At 38.2% G+C, this 24,824-nt stretch overlaps 1 protein-coding gene across 1 annotated transcript in view; it reads left to right on the top strand.

Moving 5' to 3' along the window:
- Positions 1-24,824, top strand: part of FAM135B (family with sequence similarity 135 member B) — a 212,955-nt gene that overhangs the window by 128,333 nt on the left and 59,798 nt on the right. The window contains exons 4-7 of the mRNA XM_074898392.1: positions 5,038-5,177; positions 11,757-11,827; positions 13,645-13,818; positions 23,582-23,708. Coding sequence (XP_074754493.1) covers positions 5,038-5,177; positions 11,757-11,827; positions 13,645-13,818; positions 23,582-23,708 — 512 coding nt within the window. The remainder of the gene's footprint in view (positions 1-5,037; positions 5,178-11,756; positions 11,828-13,644; positions 13,819-23,581; positions 23,709-24,824) is intronic.

Here is a 24,824-nt window from a genome sequence, read left to right on the forward strand (position 1 = left end):
TCTTCAGAAACTCTCTAAAACATACTGCCTTTCACTCACGGCTTTGAAGGTACCCTTCTATCAAAGGAACTTTACCTCATGCAAGATTTCCAAGTTAGGGGCTGTACGATTAGGCATTTACGTGTTTTAAAGGCCTGAAAAAATAAATACGAACAAAACTCCAGCATTTCTCAAAGGTGAGATTATACCAATAGTCTTGGGCAAATCTGAGCCTCAGACTGGGATGCCTACCATCCGTGAAAAGGTTTGCTGGTTGACATTTATTCCAGTTTTCTTTGGCAGTTATAGACGTCAGGAGAAAGCACATTACATTGAAAATGTAATTATGGAAAGAATCTAGCTGTGGAGATTAGAGCATGCTCATCACTTACATGCCAAACAGATAGCAGAGGGCATAAAAACTGGCCAGTCCTACTGCTCTGCAAACAGTGAGGGTTCATATGACTTAGGTGGCTCTTGGGAAATCATCATCAAGTCGTAGCTACACCAAGATATTGCCATTTCAAACTCTCGACAGAAATCAGAGGGTGAGATATTCATGTGTCATTGTCAGTTGATTCTGCCAAGGTGAGTTCATTGTTTGCTCCGTGGAAATGTTATTGATATAGAACAACTATGAAACTTCTCAAACCATTTTTATAGAGGTTAAAACAGGAAAAAAAAGTGAGTAAAGGAAGGTTCAAATAAAGGAGATGTAAAGGAAAGAAGGGAGATAATTTATGCATGGTGAAAGCAAAGGAAAAATGCTATTGATAAATGAAGAAAGTGGGATATTTGGAGAGGACAATTGGAATAACTGGCCAGTGAGTTTGGGAGAAGGATCGCTGATCTATCTGGTGTGTTTACTAGGATCTTAGAAAAGTTGGGGGAACAGTTGTGAACTGTAGAATGTTATGAACAACTTTGATTACTTTTCCCTAGAAATGTCTTCCTCTCCTCACATGAACAGAAGTGTTGTGAGGGTGCTGCCGGTGCAGATAACACAAATGAGAACATGTGAAAATCAGCAAAAATCAGCTTTGCACCAGCTGAGGGTGCTGCCAGTCTGGCCAGGCAATACTTTCAGTTGATGTACCAGTGGGTCCTTCAAGTAGAAGGGAAAACTATTCTGACATATCACATCCCTTCAAAACACAAATAGAGTAGCACATTAGTCAACTAAAGTTGATTTAATTTTCAACTTTATCAGATTAAACCTACTGCCAACAGCCAAGCTATGGTTAAGTGAGTTTGATCAGATGTCACATGTTTCTGCAGGGGTTTATGATTTTTGGTGGTGTCCTTCAGGTTCCGGTGCATTTTCCTGAATATGTTAAACCAGATTTTCTTATCCATTGCTTACTTCTTTCCACTTCCTATTCCAGTTCTCATTATATGCTCTGAGGCATTATGCAAAACCTCTTCTCTTCTCTTCTCTTCTCTTCTCTTCTCTTCTCTTCTCTTCTCTTCTCTTCTCTTCTCTTCTCTTCTCTTCTCTTCTCTTCTCTTCTCTTCTCTTCTCTTCTCTTCTCTTCTCTTCTCTTCTCTTCTCTTCTCTTCTCTTCTCTTCTCTTCTCTTCTCTTCTCTTCTCTTCTCTTCTCTTCTCTTCTCTTCTCTTCTCTTCTCTTCTCTTCTCTTCTCTCTCTTCTCTTCTCTTTCTCTTCTCTTCTCTTCTCTTCTCTTCTCTTCTCTTCTCTTCTCTTCTCTTCTCTTCTCTTCTCTTCTCTTCTCTTCTCTTCTCTTCTCTTCTCTTCTCTTCTCTTCTCTTCTCTTCTCTTCTCTTCTCTTCTCTTCTCTTCTCTTTCTCTTCCCTTCCCTTCCCTTCCCTTCCCTTCCCTTCCCTTCCCTTCCCTTCCCTTCCCTTCCCTTCCCTTCCCTTCCCTTCCCTTCCCTTCCCTTCCCTTCCCTTCCCTTCCTTCCTTCCCTTCCCTTCCCTTCCCTTCCCTTCCCTTCCCTTCCCTTCCCTTCTTTTCCCTATTCTAATTTTTCTATTCCATTCTTCAGGAGCTTTTGTACATCTGCCACAGACACCCACCACCACACCATCAGAACAATATAGTTTCTATTCTCACTAAATTAGGCTGAAGTAATGAATTTTTTTAGACGTCACTTATCCATCAGTTCCTTGCTGTGGGTTTAGAGAGACGTAAGTGTCAAAAGGTATCCCAGGAATAAGGGGAAGTTTGTAAAAGGTACCAGGATGATAATGTTTTCATGGAGTAGACTAAGGAGGAGTATGTTTGGTGCCAGTACCACTTGTTAGTGCAAGAAGCTCAAGTAGAGTATACAGCCTGGTCCTGTCTGTACCTTAAAGCACAGAATGTGTCAGTGAGTGCTGCTGCCTGAAGGGCAGTGTCTGTGGAGATGTTGTCCTTCCCCTTTGCTTTGAGAGGCAGGATGCCTGCATTGCTGTCAGCATTACTAAGACATCTTCATGCTGCCAGCACTCCTCTGAGAAAACTCCTGCCACAGCCTTATGTCATACTTTAAGAGAGAAAGAAGCAGGCTGTGGTCATTGAAATAGGCAGGGATGGGTTGTATTTAGGAGATGATCAGGCACCTGCTGTAGTTCTCTGCCAAATCTCTGCAAAGGAGATCTCTGTGCTTAAAGATGAGCAATTTGTGGCCCTGTAGTATCATATTCACTCACACCGATTTGAGACAACCCTCAACATTGTAGCATGTCTTTGACTTCGACCTTTTCCACAAGAGAAATGATTCTTTATGCCACCTTGGAAATCCAGCTCCTAAAACAATTACACAGTAGGAGTGGTCTGTGCAGGAGCGTATTTGAAAAGAAAATTACATTAAACTTTCCACCCTAGAAGAGTACCTGTATATCAATATCCAAATCAAATAACATAAAGCTTCCTTTGTCTGCCAGCTAGGAATAAGAATACATTATACCTCTAATATGATTTTTGCAGTGTCTCTAATATGATGAGGTTTAAATTAAAATAAATATGACTGCATGCTTTTGAAGACCTAATCAGGCTGAAACATTCTAGCCTAACTGGTGCAGCACAAAGAAATAAATGTGTATCTATCTAGGCTGCCTGGACTTATGCATAACTAATGTGCAGGAGGTATGATGGGAAGACAATAGCTGGGTGAAACACTTAGGCTGTTCCTGGGTGTGCTTGGTAAAAGTCAGTAATAGGAAAATTATTTGAATGAAGTCTAGACAACCGCACCATGGTCCTGTTAATTAATTAGCTCAAGTCTTATTGGTCTAATTGGTATTTAATCAACTCTTCCTCCTGCTCCACGTGATTTTTTTTTTTTTCCTTTTGTTGAGAAGGTACTTCTTTGCAATATTCTAGTTGTAGCAGACCGGCGCCACAAAAACTAATCATTATAATGACAAAACTCCATTTACTTGTCTACTGGGGCCTGTAGTTTGTGGTTTTTTTTTTTTTTTTTTTTTCCTTTTAAGTCCTTTCTCTTATTTTTTTCCCCCTAACCAAACTTTATCTTGGGAAATCCTTAGTCCTCTGTCAGTCTTGGCTCACTGACTTCTGATTGTAAATTATGTATGGTTTCTGCACTGAAAAGCAAAGCAGTAGCTTTAACACAGCAGAATAGACCTGTCCCGATTTGAAACTCTTGACAAACCAGCAGTTCCCAAGAGTTTCTGACGTAGACTTTTATCTCACCACAGCTCATGGACTCAAAACAATTCTACAAAAGCCCAAATTCCAATAACTAACTTCTGAAAAACTATTCTTTGTAAAAGTCAGGTACCTTCTGGCTTCCTGATAATGATCACAGATCTGTCTCTCTTTGAAGGACTGATACTGGTACACTTGCTTTAAGCATATCTTCTCAGGAGAGTTCCAAAATACCATTTGCTAAAGGACTATATTTCAAAAGCTCAGATTCCTACAGCACTTATATGATGGAAAGGGACTAGCTCTGAGTAAATTTTGAAAGAAGTTGTTGCTCAGGAGCTATAAAAGTAGAATTAGCAGAGGATTCTGACTAACAGCCAAGACACAACTTAAAAGTATTTGACCCTGGTGCCTGGTTCATTAAATATTCACATGGTCATTGTAGTCTCCTCTGGAAGGAATTCACTGTAGTACATGTTGTTGCCTTCAATGTGGGTTTGTACAGCTGAGCACATCACATTGTTTTCCTGTTAGTGAAAGAAGAATTACTCAGTAAGCAGTGGACCTCAAGAAAAATTTGCCTCGATCTTAAGTATGCACTTCTTTTATTTTTTTTCCAGATGAATGATGTCTTAAATACTGTAGGCCTCACTGTAACCAAACCAAAATACATACACTGAAGGTACCTAAAAATTGGGAAGGACAAATCCCACCTGAGTTTATCTGAAGTTCATTTGTGGTGATGTGATACATCAGCACACAGATGAATCTATTGGCTGTCTGAATTCAATGTGGAGAAGCTTAGAGTATTGGTTCTTGAGTTCTCCAGATTAAATCCCAATTGTATGGGCCAAACTGGCAGCTCTCACATGGGTCAAGGCCCTGCAGGACTTCTGGCATCTTGAAAGAATAGCTACTTTTTTCTTTCTCTGTATTTTAACTTAAGATACCTCTACACTTCCAGACTCTACATTTAAGATCTGCTATTGGCTATTGTCCCTCCTCCCCGGTCGTAACTTCTGGGAGCACCAGAGATGACAAGAAACCTTCCTCTTATGAAAGATGCTCATTTCAGATAAAATATGAAATTTCACAAATGAACACGGACAGTCCTCATGGTGCTGTGTAGAAAACATCCCCAGAAAACTTTTGATGCTTTAGCTTTCATTAGAAATAAAGTTAATAGGGTAAGTGCTGTCACAGGGTCAGCTATTCTCCTTTTGAAATCCAGCCTGCCTACAGTTTAACATTTATTTTCTTTAAATACCATATTTGGGAACCTGCAACCCAAAACGGTCTGCTCCATTACCATTAAATATCGTGAACACGAGTGTTTAATTACAAGTGCTAATACAGCTGGCCTAGATAATCCTGAAGTGAAAACATCAGAGAAAAAATAGTCTCCTTACAGAAATCACACCAGGAGTCTGTCTGTGTTTTGTGCAGGTGATTCCAGCCTTTGCTCAGCCTGCGTTCATGAAAACAACATTTACAGCAGAATATTTCAGATTTTGTACAGAAACGAAGAGATCATTCTTAATGAATCAATGAACTTCAGAGTGCACCTGCTTCTGGATGGCGAAAGGGTGAGTTGTTTTGGGATGCACATAAAAATCATGAAGGCTAGGATTCATTTACCTAACTTTAGGTGTTCATCACCCAGTTATCTCCAACTGAGAAGCTGTTATGGGGTCCCTATGTTGTCACAGGTCTCATCAATGTAGCTGGTGGAGGTCAAGGCATGATTTGTCTGACCAAATACCTGCATCTGCATTAGAAGGAGATTGACTGTCTTGTACCCATCGTTACTTATGCTGACAAGGGTGCCTGGGGTGATTTGTTTATTTGTAAATGCTGACACTATAAACATCTGCATTAGGTCAGGTAGACCCTTTGCTCTGTGCCTGTTATGAAGCGTAGTCTACACCTTGGCTTTCCAGTGGAATAAGATGTTGACACATACAGGTAAATCAGTAGATCAGATACTCAAGTGTATCATCCATAATCTGAACCACCTATCTTGTAGGGTTTCCTCTTACTGATGCGAAACTAATGTCTTCCAGTGATAACCCCTGTTCCCAGAAGATAAAAGTGGAGCAATCTTATGAGTACGGAGAGTACTGTTTTACTGGACTCTTTAAGAGGAGAAAGTCTCATAGTAGGATGGTACTCAAGCCTGGCCCAATGTGCCATTGCTGTGCTTTGCCAGCTCAAAGACTGGTACAAAATATATGGTATCAGTACTTTCTCTCAGTGATAATGAGACACATAACAGCAGCTCTTTTTGCAAAATCAACATGTCATCGAGAATGGTCCCTATAATTTATGGAGCCAGTGTGAACCAAATGCTGTATGTTGAACTTGGGGCCAGAGATGCTCACCTATCCTTCCTTGTATACATGAACATGAAGAGATTTAAAATTTCTGTTTCATCCTATTTCAACCCATATATACACTGGTTATATATAGAACTAAATTAAAACAGCTAGAGAACCTAATTTAAGCTTATTTCACATGCTTTCCATTCCCGCCCACATTGTTCTTGGTGTTTTGATTTTATTTTTTTTTTTACATAGTGTCATCAATTTATTCGTCTCTAGAACTGTTGTTTTGTGCTTACATGAAAAATTACTAAATACAGGTTTATCAATATTCATTAGAAAAATGTTCCAACATGCTTAATTGAATATTAATTTTATCTTTCCTCAGTGGAATATCTCTGATTAAAAGTCCCTCCCCTCAAATTATAGCTGTTTCCGCTGTGTTGAGCAGGGAAGATTTCTGATGATTTTTGCATTAATATTCAGGAAAGTTGTGCATCTCACAAAATGAAAAAAAAAATAATCCCACATGATTCCTTACAGCTAAAACTCGCTCTGACTTTTGATGTGCTGTGTGCATCACACTTGTCTTTTCATAGGAGGGCCCTTGGGAAAAGGACAGCTGCCCAATTCTGTACGTAAATAATGGTTTTGAACAGAGAAAATGCCATTATCTCTGTATAATGAAGTTGCTTTGGGTTTTCATGGGTGTAGAATAAGAGGATAAACAGGTCTGTGGTCCCAGATGAGCTGCTGAAGACACTCTGAAGAATCAAATGCAAAAACTAAAGGTGTGTAAAACTTTTTTTTGTGTTGAGAAGATGATTAGAGAGTGACCGAAGTGAGCCACACCACTGGGGACCATTCTCAGAACTATATCCACAACTATTGTTGAGAGTTGGTTAACATAATCTCATATGTTGGCTGTGATCCTTGCAATGTGGTGTTTGCAAAACACCTAGAGATATGTAAAATGTTTTAAATATTGTCTCTATTCATAACTTGTTAACTTATTTAACGCACAACAGATGTGAGTCCTTTTTGTGTCAACTCTGTGCTATCATGAGTATTTTTAGTTGAGGGTGAAGGATCTGTTCGCTGCTTTTTCTGTAAATGGAAGTAATGATAAATAGACAAGGAAGTTAGACTGGGTAATGGAAGTAGAGTTCATATACTCCATGTAGTTTCTGCTGTCAGAGCTGGAATTATCAAATATTATGGCAAGGGAGAAAAATGCTTTCTCCTCATGGTGCTAGGGTAGTTCAGTAGTTTTGTTGATGAGATAGGTTGCTGAGATAGGCTCAGGAAAAAAAAAAACAAAAAAACAAAAAAACAAAAAAAACCTACCACCAACAACAAAAACCAAACCAACGAAAAAAAAACAACAAAAAAAGAACATGTCCAGATTAGATTATTTGCTATTGTTTTTTTTTTTCTTTTTTTTTCTCCTCCTCTTGCATAACCTAGATAAGATTAAATATGAAAATACATCTTTTTTGTCTCTCATTAAATGGAGGAAACCTCAATTATCCACCTAGAAGTGGCACTGAGCATACCTTTCACCATATAAATGGTGCTTTAAAACTCTCTGGTTTATTAGATGCCTTTTTCTATATTATCCCAGAATGCAGCATTCTTTGAATTCATAGGAAACAATATTGCAGTGCTGAGACAGCCTTTAGTGTTACAAAGAATTCTAATTTATTTTCATAAGCTTTTGCTTTCATTGTTATTAAAGAAGGAGGTCTGCCTCTTTCATCAAGCAATAAAACAGGTAACTTGTCTGTCTCCTTGCTTGCTGGCTCCACTCAGAGACAATTTAGTAGCAGGGAGAGGACAGTAAGGCAAGCTGGGATATCACAATATATTAGATTTTGTAATTTCCAGAGAAATTTAAGTGAGATGGGACATCCAGATCATTCAGTCTGACATTCTAGCAAAATCGTTAAATGTTATGGAAGTACATCACAAGAACACTGGAAACTTCAGTTACAAGTATTATCACAGCTATTAAAAGCTAAACCAAAGATGTAAACCTAAAAAAAAAATTAATTCAAAACTGAAATGATGCACTTGATTCCAGGCTGGTTCAACAGAAATTGGAGTACGTTGCTTTGTATTTATTTTTTATTGTATAAAATACTTTTACTTTTCATATACATAAACTTTCTATTATACAGATTCCAAACAATGTTTAATAAATCTCCCTAGCAGTGCAGTCCTTTAGCAAGAGAGGCAGATGTTAGAAAACAGCCTGAACTCTGGACAGCACCTTCTAGAAAATTGTGGGTGCTCACAGATGAATATGGGGTCTTTTTGCACAAGGTATGAGGCCCCAGGCAGGAGCACTAGGGGGAAATGTAGACACACCCCAGCAACGGAGAACAGGATACTGAATTTGCAGACTTACCTTCCACAAGACACAAAATGATGTTATGAGCAAATGCAGAGTAATATTAAGCCGATGCAAACAGTGAAGAATTAATCAAATGAGAAATTACAAAATTACTTTCAGTCTTGTTTGATTTTAAGGTGAAAAAAAAAAAAAAAAGAATTAAATGCATGTACTATTTCAAAGAAAGCTTTCGAAATTTCTGTTCAGAACTGTCTTTACTTATTTTTGACTGGAGACAAGATCAGCATGTGAAATGTAATAATATTTCCCAGAGACAGATGCTCTGAATTTCCCTTACTTTAATTTGTGTGTATGGAATATTACAGAAAAGAATCATATTCCTTGTTTAATATGAATATAATTCCACAAACACAGATCTTTATTTTACCTTTCATGAGTTGCAGTTCTAATCATTAACACACCTGAGAGGTCAAAGACCTTCATAAAAAACACTGGAAGACCATTCACAGAGTATCCGGGAGGATCCTGCTTGGCTTAGCCAGTCAAACACTAGTTATATTCCAGAGAAATTTTCCAGGTTAATTTCTTAAGTAGGTTGGCATGAAAATTTAAAACTTGTCTTCAGGAGAAAAAAAAAAAAATAATCTGATAGTCTACCAAACCTTTGGAAAATTATATTCTGTAAATGATAATTGTGGAAAACACTAAAATAGTCCCAGTAGTGCTAAAATAAACAACCTGTATTTTATTTAAGGATGATATAGAAGACTGAGGAATGATAGACTTTTCAGTGCATCTTCTGTATGAGTTATGGCAAGGCCATTTTATTTTTTCTCATGTAAGGGATCTTATGCACCTGTTGTTCTAATAATTTTTTTAAAAAGTAAGACACGGGGAAGCCAAGCAGGTATCAAAGCTATATAGTAACTTGTGTCATGTACTACTGTGAGTAATTCTCTTGTATCTCAACATGTGCATAAGCCTTTTAATGATATTTTCCTCATGAAAAGTCCAGTGATTTTTGAAGAACTTTCAAAGAGCCCAGTGTTTACTTGTCTTAATATTTATATCTCCAATATGAAAAGGAAAACAAATAATCTCTGTAGTGAGAATTGTGATTTGATTCTATGTGGGGTTTTATACTATTCAAAGCAGTCTGATTTCAATACAGTTTTGGAATTAAAAATATCCTATACTTGCATGTTAATGCATGACCCCATGCAGTGATGAATATCTCTAAGTCTCTCAGACATCTGTTCATTGCCTCAAGGTGTTCTGAGCTAGTGTCACCAGCTATTGAACTTGTTTTAAAGAGACTCAGATTTCAGTGACAGTTGCAGGTGCTCATCAGTATTAGGCACAGACCCAAAATTTCATCCCCTCTGTTGGAGGATGCGATTTGCTTTGTCTGAAGCACTATACTTGAGTTGAATTCTTAATTTAAATTCAGAATGTAGCTTCAATAATGATTATTCCCTTTGCAACTGCCAGCAACTGTGATTTTTAGAGACAACAACTAATTAAGAAGGAAAAGGTTTGGGGGTTTTTTGTTGGTTGTTTTTTTTTTTTTTTTTTTTTTCCTGAAAGACATACTTCCAGGTGTTTTGAGACAAACACAAAAGAGAAAGCACATTTTCAGTAAGCAGAAGCTAGAATTTTCTCATCACATCTCTGTGCCTGTGGTCATGCTAGAAGAAATACCATATTACTTCAGAAGGTTTCAAATTTTACATCTTCGATAATTTTGTCAAAGAACAATCAATCCTTGACTCTCGATTTTCTTGCTTCAACAGACAAAGGTACACTGTAGATGGAGTTTCACCTTTGGAAAACGTAGCTAAACATGTTTTATGTTATATAACTTCTGAATCTCACCTGTCAGAGGAGGTTAGGTGCCTCTGACGTTACTTTCAATGCATTTTTGGTATAGTCTGTTGTTAAGAAGGTGCTAATCATCTCAAGAAAGTAGAATTCATCTTGCCTAATTTAAGCCGTCTAAAATTCAAGTGTATTTAGACCAAGATATTTCTCTAGGCTCTATCTATTGTCAATGGAAAGAGACAGGCACAAAAAGAAATCAGCTTTCTTTTTCAGATGCAGACCTCAGGATGGGTCAGCTCACTGTGTGCATATGCTTGTTGCTTCCCACTGACAAGAGACAGAACACAGATGTCTCACCTCACCTTTTTTGTAGTAAAATCTGGGTAAAAATAAGTTGTATTTATAATACCCTGTCCCCAGTGAACAGCTCTACTTTTCTATCTGCATTCCTGTGCATCCCCTGTTGTACTCTGGTATGCAATAAAGGATGCTTACACTCACAGAAAAATACTAGTTTGGTAATAAAATGAGTAACTTTTGCTCATTTTTCCATTCAGGTTGATAAAAACAAAAACTTTTTTTTATTCTACTAAAGCTACATTGCTGGGGAAGAAAAGACAGTTCAAAGGAACGAAGGAGAAAGTGCTGGGCAGCTTAATCATTCTTCAGTTTTAATTTATTTATTTCAATTGATTGTAGTTGCTTTAACTGTGCCAAACTGGAATGTGTTATCCAACACAGTCCTTTCCAGCTAAAGGTAATGAACTGACAAATCTTTCCATGTACTGTTTCAGAACATCCAATTAAAGTATTTTATTGACAATAAAAGAAGGGTAATCTTGCAGGTGGGGCCTATTAGGTGAAGGTACCAGTGAGTCAGCCTGTGATCACACATGATATCTTCAGTGTTTTTGACGAGCTGAATCCTGCCATGTATAAACATGCTCAGCACTCTGCAACAAAGTGAACAGTTACATTTCCATTAATTGGAGCTTTAAAAGCAACAAAAGCCTTTGAATTTTACAAAGAAAATGGTCTAGATGAGAATCAATGACAAACTTCCTCTGTAAATCTGTCAAGGGCTACACAGAGTGACTGGGAGGCAGGAAAGACTCACTTTGCTGAGAAAGAAACTAAACGACTAATAATGAGGGATCAGAAATTGTCAGGATTATTTGAGTCATTTCTGATTATTTTTAGCATAACATTTGAACCTTGTGTTAGTTACGAGCAGGTAATGAGCAGGATTTGTGGCTATTTCTCAAACAAGAAAGCCTAGTCCTTGTTCCCATTCAGGTGAGAGCCCAAACGGGCACTTGCTCAGTGAGGGAGTGCGGTGTCACAAAGACTCCGCTGACTCTTCAGTGTGCAAAGAACAAGTATCCAACGAATGCTGTACGTGCTCTGGTTACTCTTGTCTGGAGTGATTTTTTTGACACGACAGGACACCTGGGAGCGATAACACCTCTGACTGCTCTGGTTCTCTCTTACATCCTCAGCAATTACCTCGACTTACTGTCACATTTGCTCCTTTCTACCACTGTGGCAGGGTGCTGCTGTTGCTGCATATTTTTGTCTTTGCTCTTATCAGACAAATGCACTGACTTTTGCCTTCGGTGTTGTAGGTACCAACTTATAAAAGTAACCTGGCCTTTCTCTTTTTGTAGGTGGAAGACGCGTTGACTGAGGCAGATTTTCAGCTCAAGCTGGACCTCCACTTTACTGATAGTGAACAACAGTAAGTGCTGGCTTAAAGTTCAATTGGTAATGCAGGGGTTTGTTCAGCTGGGAAATTCGATGAAGTGAATCCTTTGCAAAAAGGGATAGCTTTGAAAAGTCTTTGCCTCAGTGTTGAAGTCTTGCTGTTTTTTTTCTCTATTTGAAGAGCGTATCTCATACTTCTCTTTAAAGAACAGCACTTTTTCTCCTTTACATGTGAGGTTTTCAAAGGTGTTAAGTGTTGTTCCATCTCTGCTGCTGTTAAAGTCAAAGGGATTATCTTCACTGACCTCCATGTGAGCAGGGGCTGTGGTTCAAGAATTCATTTATCTCAGGAGACAACTAAGTATTTTCTGGCTGAAGCTGGGTGTATGAACATGCTAAGCACTTGTGTTAAGAACTAAAGCTGTCTCTATATTTGAGTAGGAAAGAGTCTTCCCATTGAATTTAATTTCTTCCAACTGCATTTTATTCCATAATCTTGGGTGAAGTGGGAGTAGAACCCCTTCCTGAGGCATAGCAGAAAGTGTGATCCCAGACATTATTCAGCTGCACTGAATCACAGAAAAGGCTTCCAATGACTTCAGCAGCATTTATGGGGGGTGGGAGGGGATGAACAAAATAATCTGAGCTGTCTCCATGTGATTTTATTCATATGCATAGGGCACCTAAACAATTTCAAGGACATGCTTCCTTTATCTTCAAGCTATAAAAAGCGAAAACTTGTTCTCTCAGGCAGGTGAGACTGGACCATCAGTCATCATATCTGTGATGCTGATGGGCTTAGAAGAGAGATAAACAAACATTAAGTGATAACAAAGAATAAAAAGTTGAAATATTCAAGTTATGAAATTGTGCTCCAACAAATACTTTTGTTTCTATTATCATCTGAGTGATTAATCCAATTTACTATAAACAAAACATGTGATTTTTTAAAAAAGGATATTCTGCAAATATTGAAACACTTCCTGGGACTAATCATGCACCATACTTAAACATCTCATTATAGGTTTTCTTACCTCTGGGAAACAATTGGCTTCAGAAGAGTCTTTACTGCTGTAAAAACATTTATTTAGAAGTAGGTTTCACTTGCATTGGGCGGATGTGGTTAGGCGTGCTCTAGGTTTACATCTCGGTCTCCTGCCCTATAGGTGATTTAGCTATTATGTTGTTGACCACACACTAGGAAAGTTGTTCTGGAATAGTTATAGTCAAACTTTAACTTAAAGTCTTGGTTTTTCTTTACTGAAAATAGGAGAAGCCAGTCCAACTTACTGTTTCTCTGAACTTACTTCACCTACTCTTTTTTTTTTTTTTCCTCTTGAAAAAAGTTTTTTCAGAAGATCGGCTCTGGAAAGGTGGTCTGAATATTTTCAGCTCTTTCTGACACAGGACTGATTCTAACTCTCACAGATTGCCTGAGATGTTAGTTCTTACACTGAAAATCACAAGTAGTGCACTCAGATAAGCTGATCAGTCTGCTAAATACATTTCCTTCTGCTACTTAGTTCTTGATGTCCCCAGAACTAGTAAATATAATAGGTGAACATCAAGGGCAATCACCATGGGAAATCACCACATCTATTTTTCTTTTATACAGTATATTTATATATATCTCTACTTTTTTTTTTTTTTTTTTTTTTTTTTAAATGTATATTTACATTTATGTTAGGCACAAGTACAACACAAGATACTCATCAGTTATGTATACCCTTATGAAGCTGGGAAGGTGAAATTTTATCATTTAAGTCATCTCCCAGTCTGCTCCCTGTAGCATGTTATAGGCTGTGCCAACTCAAGCTTTCACTAACCCTTGTAAACCTCTTTCTCTTCCAGGCTGAGAGATGTTCCAGCGATCCCCATGATCAGCAGCCGTACACTGTGTCTTCATTTCCACCCCCGGAGAGGTCTGCACCACTATGTTCCTGTCATGTTTGACTATTTCCACCTGTCAGTGATATCTGTCACGGTGCATGCATCACTGGTAGCATTACACCAGCCTCTGATCAGGTAAAGGACACAAAAATGTCTGTTGAAAGGCAGAGGAGATTCCTCTTCTGAGTTCATTTTCTTATTGTATAGGAGAAGCAGAGAGGATAATTTATTTTCAAGTTTTCTGGTCCTGGGCTAGGATTCTGAAGGTTGGGGTTTAGAGCCAGCCTTTGACACAGGCTCCTTCCCTTGATAAGACACTTGGAGACCGATCAAAACTAACAAAACCTTTGGGAAGAGGTTCAGAAATTTTGATTACTCTTGATCTCTCTATTGCCCATCTGTAAGTCTAGGAAAGTGAAAATTATCTTCTCCTTGCCTGTTTTTCCTCTTTAGTCTGAAAGCAACTAAGAGCATTTACATTTTTCCCCCCTGTTGTTTTATAAAGCATTTAGGACAATTGGACTCTAATCTCATCTGTGGCCTCTGTGCATTAGCATAATTCATAACATGGCTAGAAGGAGGTATGCATGAGTCAATACTGGATGAGGCTTCGTTGAATTTTTCCTTTGCAACATCATCTGATTTAACCATGCAGCAGTGCAATACTAGCTGCCATGGGGTCTAGGTGTGATTTATGTTATCTGATTCATAATGACAAGAAAATAATTCAAAACTCCTTCAAATAAAGTAGGGCTAGAGGCCAATATCCTCTAATATTTAGAACAGGTGAGGGGAAGCAAAGGTCTTTTCTGGCAATTTACTTTGTGTCCCATCTTGTCATCGCATGAGATAAAGAGTACTGAGAAGGAGGGAACTACTTTGGTCCTGAAGCAAAATGCAGTGTTGTTGTGGTTTAATCTGGCAGGCAGCTAAATACCAGGGTTTTATCAACACCACAGTGTGTTATCAACATTATTCTCATCCTAAATACAAACCACAGCACTATACCAGCTACTGGAAGGAAAGCTAACTATATCCCAGCTGAAACCAGGACAATTGTTGAGCATCGTTCAGCTTCCCTTACTTCAGCGAGGCATTGCTGTTTACCAAATGACCAGGGCACTCTTAACTTAACTTTGTCAAATATTATGCCAAGAGCACTGTGTCAGAAAGAAAAGATGAACCTGTAGTCTACTTTTTACTCAAGGTTTCTGTTTTGACTTAATTCATCTTTGCTTCAGTTCTCCATTTGTATAAAGGCATTACTTGTACACAATGTCATAGAATGAATTAAGATTGTAAGAAGTTGAGTGGAGACAGTGATGTGAGTTGTATTAGTAGATCAGACTGATATATCTGTCTTTTCTTCTGCTGCTGAGATACAGGTAACTGCTGTGTCTCTCTTCTGCTATGTGTTGACTTTTTAAATAGTGAATTAGATTGTAACGGACTACTTCTAATCAGATGATTTTGCTCAGATAGCTTGCCCATTGTTCTACTATATAAAAGGATGAAATAACAATAGTTATCAGGCTTAATGATTGTTTTCAGTGCTTTGTTACCATCTAATGAATGGGGCTGCAGACTTGTTACTGTTATTAGGCATAAATCGCATGATGAGCAACTGTTTCATAGTCAGATTATTATAGCTTTTAAAATATGATTTTGTGGACATTAATGAAGTATACAATATTTTTACTCAATGCAATGGAATGCAGATTTTTGACAACACAATATAGAGTCTCATTTGCTTAAGCCAGTAAAATAATTTTAAAGTGTGATACTGAGGATTTCTCTTCTTCTTGATAAATATTCAAAACGAAAGGGTTTTTATATCATGCATTCTCTAAATATAAATCAGTGTGTAGACACTAATGTAAAAGAAATACCACTTCCAAGCATTCTGAATCAAAACCAGCCAGCTAAAACTTGTTTTTCTCATAGCTCAGAGCTTTCTTATTTATCACTAATCTTTGGATTTTACTAGGAACACAGAGAAAAGATTTAATTGAACAATCAGATCTTTATTTTTGTAACACAGTAGAACCTGAATGACTGGAAAGTCTTTCTTATCACATTATAGAAAAAAAAAAAAAAATGAACACCAGATAGTTACATTTTCTGGGTAAAATATCTATGCAGTATTTCACGGTGGCTTAGTTTGCTACCTTGAACTGTCCCATCATAGTACGTACTTTACATGTCTGTACACATTATTTCTACATGTGTGCATACACTTGAATGTAAAACAACAGTTCTAGATGTATCCTGAAAATAAAGATCACACATTATGTAAAATTGAAATTCACTGCTGTCCTGAAGTTTTTTTGGAAAACAACTTTGCCTGAAGCACAGCTATCTGCTCGCAAATGCCCTGTGGACTCAGCTTTTCATATTTTGTTAGCTCTGTTGGAAAATTAGATACTCTTTCCCAAAATTCTTCCGTGTTGTCTGTATTTAAGAAGTGAAAACAGTAGGGAAACCAGCAAAACAGTCAGGCCTTTCCCTGCAGGGTAAAGTACATCCACAAAATAGCTCCTGCTGGGCAAACCTTGTCAGGGTGCCTCCACTACCTCCTTTATTTTTTGACAGGTGAACGTTTTGATATTGATGTTTGTCCTGGTTAATAATTCTTATATAATAAACTTGACATTAGGTTTGATACTTTGAAGTCCTCACCTCTTACCAAACTGAGAATGAGTGAACTTCATGTTTCTGGGATCCTTTGCAGGATTCTGGGTGGAAATTTTGTGATTCAGCTTTTCTAAAGACTATAGCCATCAGCTTTTAGTGGGATCCTGATTCATGGCAGCTGCTGCTGACTTTACGCGTTTACTGAGGAGGTGAGAGGCTGGGTGGGAAGGTGATGAGGCAGAACTGCAGTCAACTTACCTCCAGCTCTGTTGTCTCTACATCGATCATATTTGGTCTACATGTGAAACAAGGAGCATGGTGGAGTGCTTTGGGGCTTGGATCATCTCCTCTCTTGGCTCCTTAGGTAACTGCATCCCTGTGAAATGCTGCTGCGGAGGGGACTCTGAGCAGCAGGGAAGGGGCTGGTTGGCTTTGATTTGTTCTTACAGACCAGTGAGCCAGACTTCGGTTAAAAATTCTCATGCTGACCTTTAGAGTTCTTTGACTTCTCTAAAAAGCACCCCAAAAGTGGCTGGGGAAGCTGGACCACTCGGAGACAAGTCCAAAAGTTTGCTTTTCCAATCAGGAGTGCAATAAAAGGGGAGAACAGGGATGTAGGGTCTAGTGGTTGCGATAGCTGTTATGTCAAGCAAAACCACTGCTCCCATCACCTGGATCTCGCCCTACACCCAAACCCTTCCACCAGGTGCAGCAGGACATTGTCACACCACTGCTTGCAAACCACAGGGCTCGGGCTGTGCTGCTGCAGACCCCAAGCCCCTTGCTCTCCCGCAGTAACAGCTGCTGTGCAGGGCGGTGGTGTCTCCACTGAATGTTTTTGGCAGTTGCAGATCATGGAGAAGTATTTTCAGACTTTGGGGATATGGGAGAAATAGAGGAAAAACTGAGCAGGAGTTGGCTGGCATGTCTCTCCTAACACCACAGAAAGGACAGTTCTCTTTGGAAAGTAAAGGGCTTGCCTCTGGTGACCTCATTTTACTCAGGATGAGAGATTATCCCAGCAAGTCTGACAAAAGACAAACAGAAAAAAGTGAACTATGTTCAGACATCAGAGCACTCCCCTGCTTAATGCACCGGCCTCCACAAACTGCTTAAATACCATTTTTATTCTCTTAAGCCTAAGGCTAACTGTGAGTAGACAGTTGCAGGAGGAAGGTGAGGAGGAGGTAGGGCTTTTGGACTCCAGTTTTTTGGTTTGTATAGATCAGTTTCATCTCTAGCCTGAGGCACTGACTTCTCCCTTACCTCCCTGTCACTTGTTTTGCAGCTGGTCCAGTCTGCAAAGTGGAACCTGCAGCTATCAGCACATAATCAGCTGTTAGAAAAGGTGCTTTGCTCCATCGTAGTTCAGACTTCAAGATATATTTCTGCTTTTCCCAAAGCATACATCCATGCCTATAGTGTATATGTCTGCTTAGTCTCAGGCATGTGGCAAGCTCAGTGCCTTTCATCTATTGAACTTATTTAGGAAGCAAACAGCAAAAAAGCATGGTTACTTGATTCATTAATTCCATAGATCTCTGCACCACTTCTTCCCAAGAGGAGTTAGCACATGCTACTGTTTATAAGTAAAAATACAATTTATAAATAATCTCTGAAATGAGTACTCGAATACATAGTTTCCCACACACAGGTAGTTTCCCACACTGAAAACCACCTCTCTATGTTGTGTATTCCTGTTAAGCAGCATAGGCAATAGAATCTGGTTGGCATGTCTTTTACTGAAAGTTTATCTGGTGACTTCAGATGATTTATACTTTTTTTCCCCTCGAAGCTTTCTGGAAATGTAAGAGCTGTGTTTCAGCACAGGCTGCTACTGTCTGTACAGGCTGGTCTCCCCAAAGCCATGCTTTGTCTAAGGACTGCAAAATCCAGATCACTTGATGGCCACAGCATCTGCAGTCTTACTTTGGCTCTTCAGTTTCAACTGAAAACATTTTCAATCTGAAAAAAAAAAAAAAAATCACCCAGGGGGAAATATAAAAGCAATAATTGCAACTGCTGCAGATAAGCAAGATCCTTAGTCACAGGCAGATGGCAAACCTGTTTTCTCTTGTTTGCAGAATTCACTGTATGCGAAAGAAGTCTTAGTGACATCTGAGATGGGGAAATAATATAATACAAATTTTACAAGTAGAGAAACCAAGACACAGATAGTGAATTTTTCAGTGCCTTGAGCTTGTTACGCTCTGAGAAGAGGAAACAGAATCAAAGGGACACAGGGTATTTAAAGGTTTCAGCCCTGACCTAGTTCTGCTCTGCTCCACTGCACTGGAGTGCAACTCTGACCATCCTTGAACAATTTTCTCTTGCCTAAATTCTTTTATTCCCAGACATCCTCCTGTTCCTGAAAAGCCCTACTGCTCTGTCTATATGTGATACACAACTGCACTACCCTGGGCACCCTGAATTTGAGTCCACACTATGCAGGTCAATTTTTCTACAATTCTAAGTGTAACTGGCACCTACTTATGGGCAGCTTATATCTGAGACTGCCACAGATGTAATCCTTGATAGTAAATTTCATTACTTACTTTCCTTTTCCATCCTATTAGCAAATAAATTAATCTGTAGAAAGAAAGTTTAAATACTTATGCAGTATAGAATTATTCCTTCCATAATATTTTTATGAAAAGAATAGTGGTTTATATTTTTTTCCTCTAAGAACTCTTGCATAACTGGATGATTTTTCCTTTGAATTTTCTTTTATTTGTTACTGTTACATACCTGCAAAGATAAACCTCTACTTTGACTTACCATTCTCCTGAGCTACCAGCCAAGAAGTCACATAAAGGAAGAACCAAAAAAAAAAAAAGGAAGAACCAAAAGCAAAAAGCAAAAAAATCCTACCCGAAACTAAAATATATCATAAAATAATATCACTGCACCACTTTATATGCTTTCAAGTTTTATAGCAAGTAAGGTTATGTTCAGGACAAATGAACCAGCATTTTCCAGCAATCCAGCAATCAAAATCACTAGAGATTTCAAACCAGATACTGTCCTGACTCTGGAATCTAGGGAGAGATATCTGTTTCTATTACAAATTTTATTTTAATAGATCTTATCTGTTTTACCCAAGAAGCTCAGGATATTTTACAGTCACTGATTATAATCTCAGTGAAACTCCTTGTGTAAGAGAGAAACATGTCTAGAAGAGAACAGTCTGTAAATATCTGCATATTATTCTCAAAAATAAATAACAGATCATCCACGTACCCTATGGCAGCATGCTACTAGTGAGTTGCCAAAAGCTGTATTAAAGTTTTGAGTTAAACACTGAGGGAAATCAGTCTTATGAATTATATTTTTCCTGATCTGTGGGAGTTAGAAGGAAGTTCTTGGTGAAATGCAAATAGTGTTGTCAGTAGAGGATGTGAGGGTTTGATTCTGAGGGGTATAATTTCTGTGGACTTATTTTATTTTCAGTTTTAGAATCAATAATATTTTATCCATAAGGGATTGAGGAGAAAAAAAAGGTGATTTCTCCATAGTATCTGGCCCAAATGGGATTCAATTTCACTGCCTGAACTTCCACTTCTGGTTCAGTCAGAAGATTTCTTGACATTAGAAATCTGATAATTGTGTGGGAGGTTTTTGTTTGGTTTTTTTTTTACAGTTCAACCATTTTACATAATGCAAGACAGGTTTTTTTCCAAGCAACATTCAGATCCCAATCTGTTGTGTGTTTTTTGCCTCATTCTGCTGAAAACTACAGTTTGTGAAGAAATTACGTTTTGCTTACCAAAAAACCAAAAAGGACTTCATTTTGGGAAAAAAAAAAAAAAAAAAAAAGTGAATGAAAAATTAAAAAGGTTATTTCATTGTGGGGCAGTTTAATCTCAAAATATTTTATTAAACTGGCCTAAAGCATTTATTCTGACTTATTTCAATAACACATCTGAATTAACATTTATCAAGGCCAATACATTTCTTATGCTAGGGAGCTGTCATCTCGTTTACAAGTTAGAGAATTGTCCACAGAAGATAAAAAACAGGGAATGATTATTTAATATTTTGTGCCATGTAAAAACTAAGAGGTGCCACATTCAATTCTCCAACAACAGGTTCAAAACAAACAAAGTGCAACACATATTACAATGTGCAATGCATTCCAAAAGATGCTACAGGGGCCAAAAGTATAAATCAAAAAAAGTCATGGACACAAATTCATAGGAGATAACCATGACTACTAGAAATAATTGATTGAATATAACCTCTGAGTCAGAGAGTTCTTAAATTTTGATTGCTGATATCCTACAGGCTCTACCGTAGGAAAAAAATGGACTTTACAAGGCAGCTTACTAGTATGTGTCCACAGATGGCTGCTGTAAGAACTAGGAGACTCCTCTGAAGGATAAAGACATCTCATACATAAGGTCATAAAAAAAAACCCAGCTCAAAAAAAGCGCAAAAAATAATTGTTTCTTTCACTGAAAATATTAATAATTCTGCACACATGTTCATTCTTTTGGATATGTACACATTACCTCTTTTGACCTTTTTCATCCTGACTCCAAATAAAAGCTAGGGTTCACATATAGGAGGAGAATCTAAATGTTGATATTAAATCAATACTATTAGAAAGATAATCCAAATGGACTTTTAAATAACCAAGGTTCAAGATTCTCACGAATGAGCATGGTTGCAGGAATAATTGGAAAAAATAAATACAGACAACAAAATTTGATGTAGCAAATTAACCTGTTATTGCTAATAAAAATTGTCTTCAGGTATTACATACTTCAGAAAGCATTAAGGGAACCTCAACAACTTGTAAGCCTTCCGATTGAACTTTCCCTCTACAGACAGATGACATTTTGGCACGTTTCCCAAAAATGGTTTTTGTTTTAGTGCTATGTGAAATCAATTTTCATAAAACCAAGAGATTAAAATCCCTTCTCTGCTGTAAAGGCAAAAGATAAATAAATAAAAAAAAGGCATTAAAAAGTGCTTTTCTCTCCCTTAAAACATTTGAAAGCTTTGCTAATATTCAAATGAGTTTTTCGTGCGCAGAGAGCATTTGTTTAAGCTTCTCTCTCTGATATTACAGAAATAATTTTTTATTTCTGCTTGCTGAGCCTTTCCAGCAAACCGGGGCAGGCAACGTCATCCAATAACAGATGAAATTATTCAGAGTAGTGTTTATCTCTTGGCTGTTCAAAATTACTTTATTTTATTTATTTATTTTTATCTTAAATGTTGCATGTAAGAAACACATGGAAAGACTTCATGCTGTTAGAAGCAGCCAGCTGGAAATTTTTTGGATTGCATAAATTAATAGATACATAAGCAAGGCCAGATATATGTCCAGGTCTGCACCATCCTTCCCCTTATGAAATGTCCTTTTCGTCAGTGTATGGATGGTAGGTGGTATATAACAAACAGCCATTTTGACATAGAGGCAGGGATTTGTGATTAACCTTCTGAAACTGGTCCGGTTCCTCATTTTACTTGAGATTCTTTTTCTGATGTTGCACACATCACTGAGTTTCCCTGCACATAAGAGCCTCATTTGTTAATTTGTGTGATAACAACTACTGCTGTACCTCTCTTTTGTTTAGTATCCTTAGCATAAGCATCCTTTCTTTTGTTGTGTGTTTCTGTACAACAACCAGGACTCTTATGGGTCCTTAAAAACTGAATCAGGTGCAGACATCCATGAATTGTGGCTGATCTGAACTGACATGCCCATATGAAACAATAGTCTCAGATTGGAAAGTTTTGGTAGAATGAAGGTCACTGCCCTGTGGCATATTATCGGTTTAAAATGTTTTTTTTTTTTGTAATTGCCATCTTGGAAGCTTTTATTTTTTTCAAGGAGACCAGGTCTGCTGGGTATGGTGTAATTTGGGATGCCTGTGGATGGTGATCCCAGTCTGAAAGTTGTAGCGCAAACTCAGTGGCGTTACCTCTGCACTGAGTATGAACAGTGAATGTGTTTTTCTTTTTTCTCTGCAGTTCATTATTTCGATTCCACCTTTTCCTACATGCTTTTTAAGAACACTTATGGCTGCTTGCATCACCACTTAGACTCAGTAATTTTGTTCATTGTGTTCACCACAAATAGCCTGATTTCTCTCTTGAAATCTTGGTGTAGTTTATGTACAGCACATATTATCACATGGACTAACAGTGGGATTTATCTCACTTAAGTTCAGTTGTTTATGAGGCAGTCATCCCAGCCTCTCTTTATAGTCCACAATAAGAAATAAGCACTTTGAGGGTGAAATTCATCTGCCCTAGTTGATATCACTACTTCAGAAAGAGATGACTCATTCCCTCGAAATGCCAACTCCTCTCCAGCAAATATAAAGGCAGCCTACATCATTAACTGGGATGTAGACATTTGCTCAGATTAATCCAGAGTAAGAACCCTAGCTATGCATCAGGACTCTGGTGGGCTCAATGCTGAGTAAACTCCAGACAAGATGTTCCACTCTTAATGGGTTCATGCTGTAAGAGAGCAGACATATAGATAGAATCAGAAGGGAACACAGTGACCATAATAGTCAGCACTGAGAGGTAATTACCTCAACACTAAACCAACTTATATTCTATTAGGTTTTTGAGGAAGAATTTAGATAACTGTGAATTCATGTTGCACATAGATATGGGAGAACACATCCCAAATGAATGGACTGTACCCAGCAAAAGGAAATGCATTTTTTTGGGCTGAAGTTCTCTCATTTTGGTGCCAGAAGCTTATGTCATGGGACAGTGAGAAGTGGGTACAAAACATCCAATCTGTAATAAAAGATTGGGATGAGCAATGAAGAATAATGATAGCAAAGAGAGATTGTGCACAATTAAAAGAGAAAGGGTAATATGGTAAAAGTCAGAAAGATATTATATAAATCAAGATGCAAGCTGATGAGAAGTTGGATAAGAGTGTTATCTGTGTGAATAGATGGAAATGTTGCACTGTTGGGATGTTATGCTGGAAAAAGTTCTGTAAAACAGCAGAGAAAGGATTGAGTGAAAGATAACAAGCCACTGGACTGAATGCCAAGAAAGCAAACTCCATTGACATCAGGTGAGCTAGTCCATACTGGAGAATGTTGATTTTCAAAGGGAAACGTGTTGACTTAGAGTGTCAGCTTGAAATAGTAAAAGCAAAAACCACCACCACAAAAACCAAAACTGCAAACATTTTCTAAGGAAGGAAATAGCACTGGGACAACAGCGACTTCTCTAACAATAGTGCTCTGATTATTTTTCTTCTCAATCTTTCTTTTTTTAGTTTTGCTCGTCCAGGGAAAGGTTCATGGCTTGGTAAAGGCAACCTGGAGGCTGGACCAGACCAGTCCAGTATGTCATTAGAAAATTTAGTGTTTGGAGCTGGCTACTGCAAACCCACATCTTCAGAGGTAAGGAGGATGAACAATTATGTCTTACTTCAATTTGGTCACACGGAGTGTCCACATTATCTTTGAAGAACGTGCCCTGATTTATATTGCTGGTAGAGGGATTTTGTTGAAAAAAGAACCCTTCAAACAGTTCCGCATGAACTACCTGGCACGTGGATACACAGTTCCTGGATGTTCAGATCCCACCTATATGAACCAGTTCAGAGAAGTTCAAGATGTATGAATGTACTCCTAATTGCCAATGACACTTTTAAGGCAGGATTCGCCTGACCGGGTGTCTGCTGTAAGGTGAAATTAATTATGCAGTAAAAGATCCTTGGTTTCAAGTGTTATGTTTGACAGACAGAGGTCTTGAGTCATTATTAAGGATGCTGTGAAAGAAGGGTTTGTGTCTGGAGTACTGAGTATTGTGTGTGTTGGTGATGGGGTGTTATGCACATTGCCTTACTCAAGGCAGGTCCCAACAGTCAGTGTGTGCCTTTGATCTTATTACTTACCACAGGTGAAGAGGAGAGCTGCTTGTGCAATTTTTTTGTACAGTTTTTTTAGAAAATAATGATTAATTGAGAGGTTTTGCGTTTGGATTTTTTGGGGTTTGTTGTTTGTTTGTTTGTTTTTTTAAATGCTATCTTTGAAGTGTTTTTTGTCAGAAATGTTTCTGCAGATCTAGAAACTCAACCCAGAATATTGGAATATTAATCATGGAGTCAGAATACAAGGTTGGAAGGAACCTCAAGGATCATCTGGTCCAACCTCTTCTGGCAAAAGCACAGCCTAATCTTAAAAGTTGGGGAATCCACCACATCCCTGAGGAGATTATTCCAATGGCTGATTGTTCTCACTGTGAAAAATTTTATTCTTGTGTCTAGTCAGAAACTCCCCAGGAGTAACTTGTACCCATTACCCTTCATCTTTTCCATGTGACTCCTGTAGAAAGGGAGTCTCCATCTTCTTTGTAGCCATCCTTCAAATACTGGCACTTGAGGGTAAGGTCTTCCCTAAGCCTTCTTTTCTCAAGGCTGAACAAATCCTCTCAGCCTTTCCCCATATGTCAGGCTTCCCTGTCCCTTGATCATCTTTGTGGCCCTTCTCTGGACTCTCTCCAGTCTGTCTGCA

Source organism: Athene noctua, chromosome 2, assembly GCF_965140245.1.
Source record: "Athene noctua chromosome 2, bAthNoc1.hap1.1, whole genome shotgun sequence".
Lineage (NCBI taxonomy): Eukaryota > Metazoa > Chordata > Aves > Strigiformes > Strigidae > Athene > Athene noctua.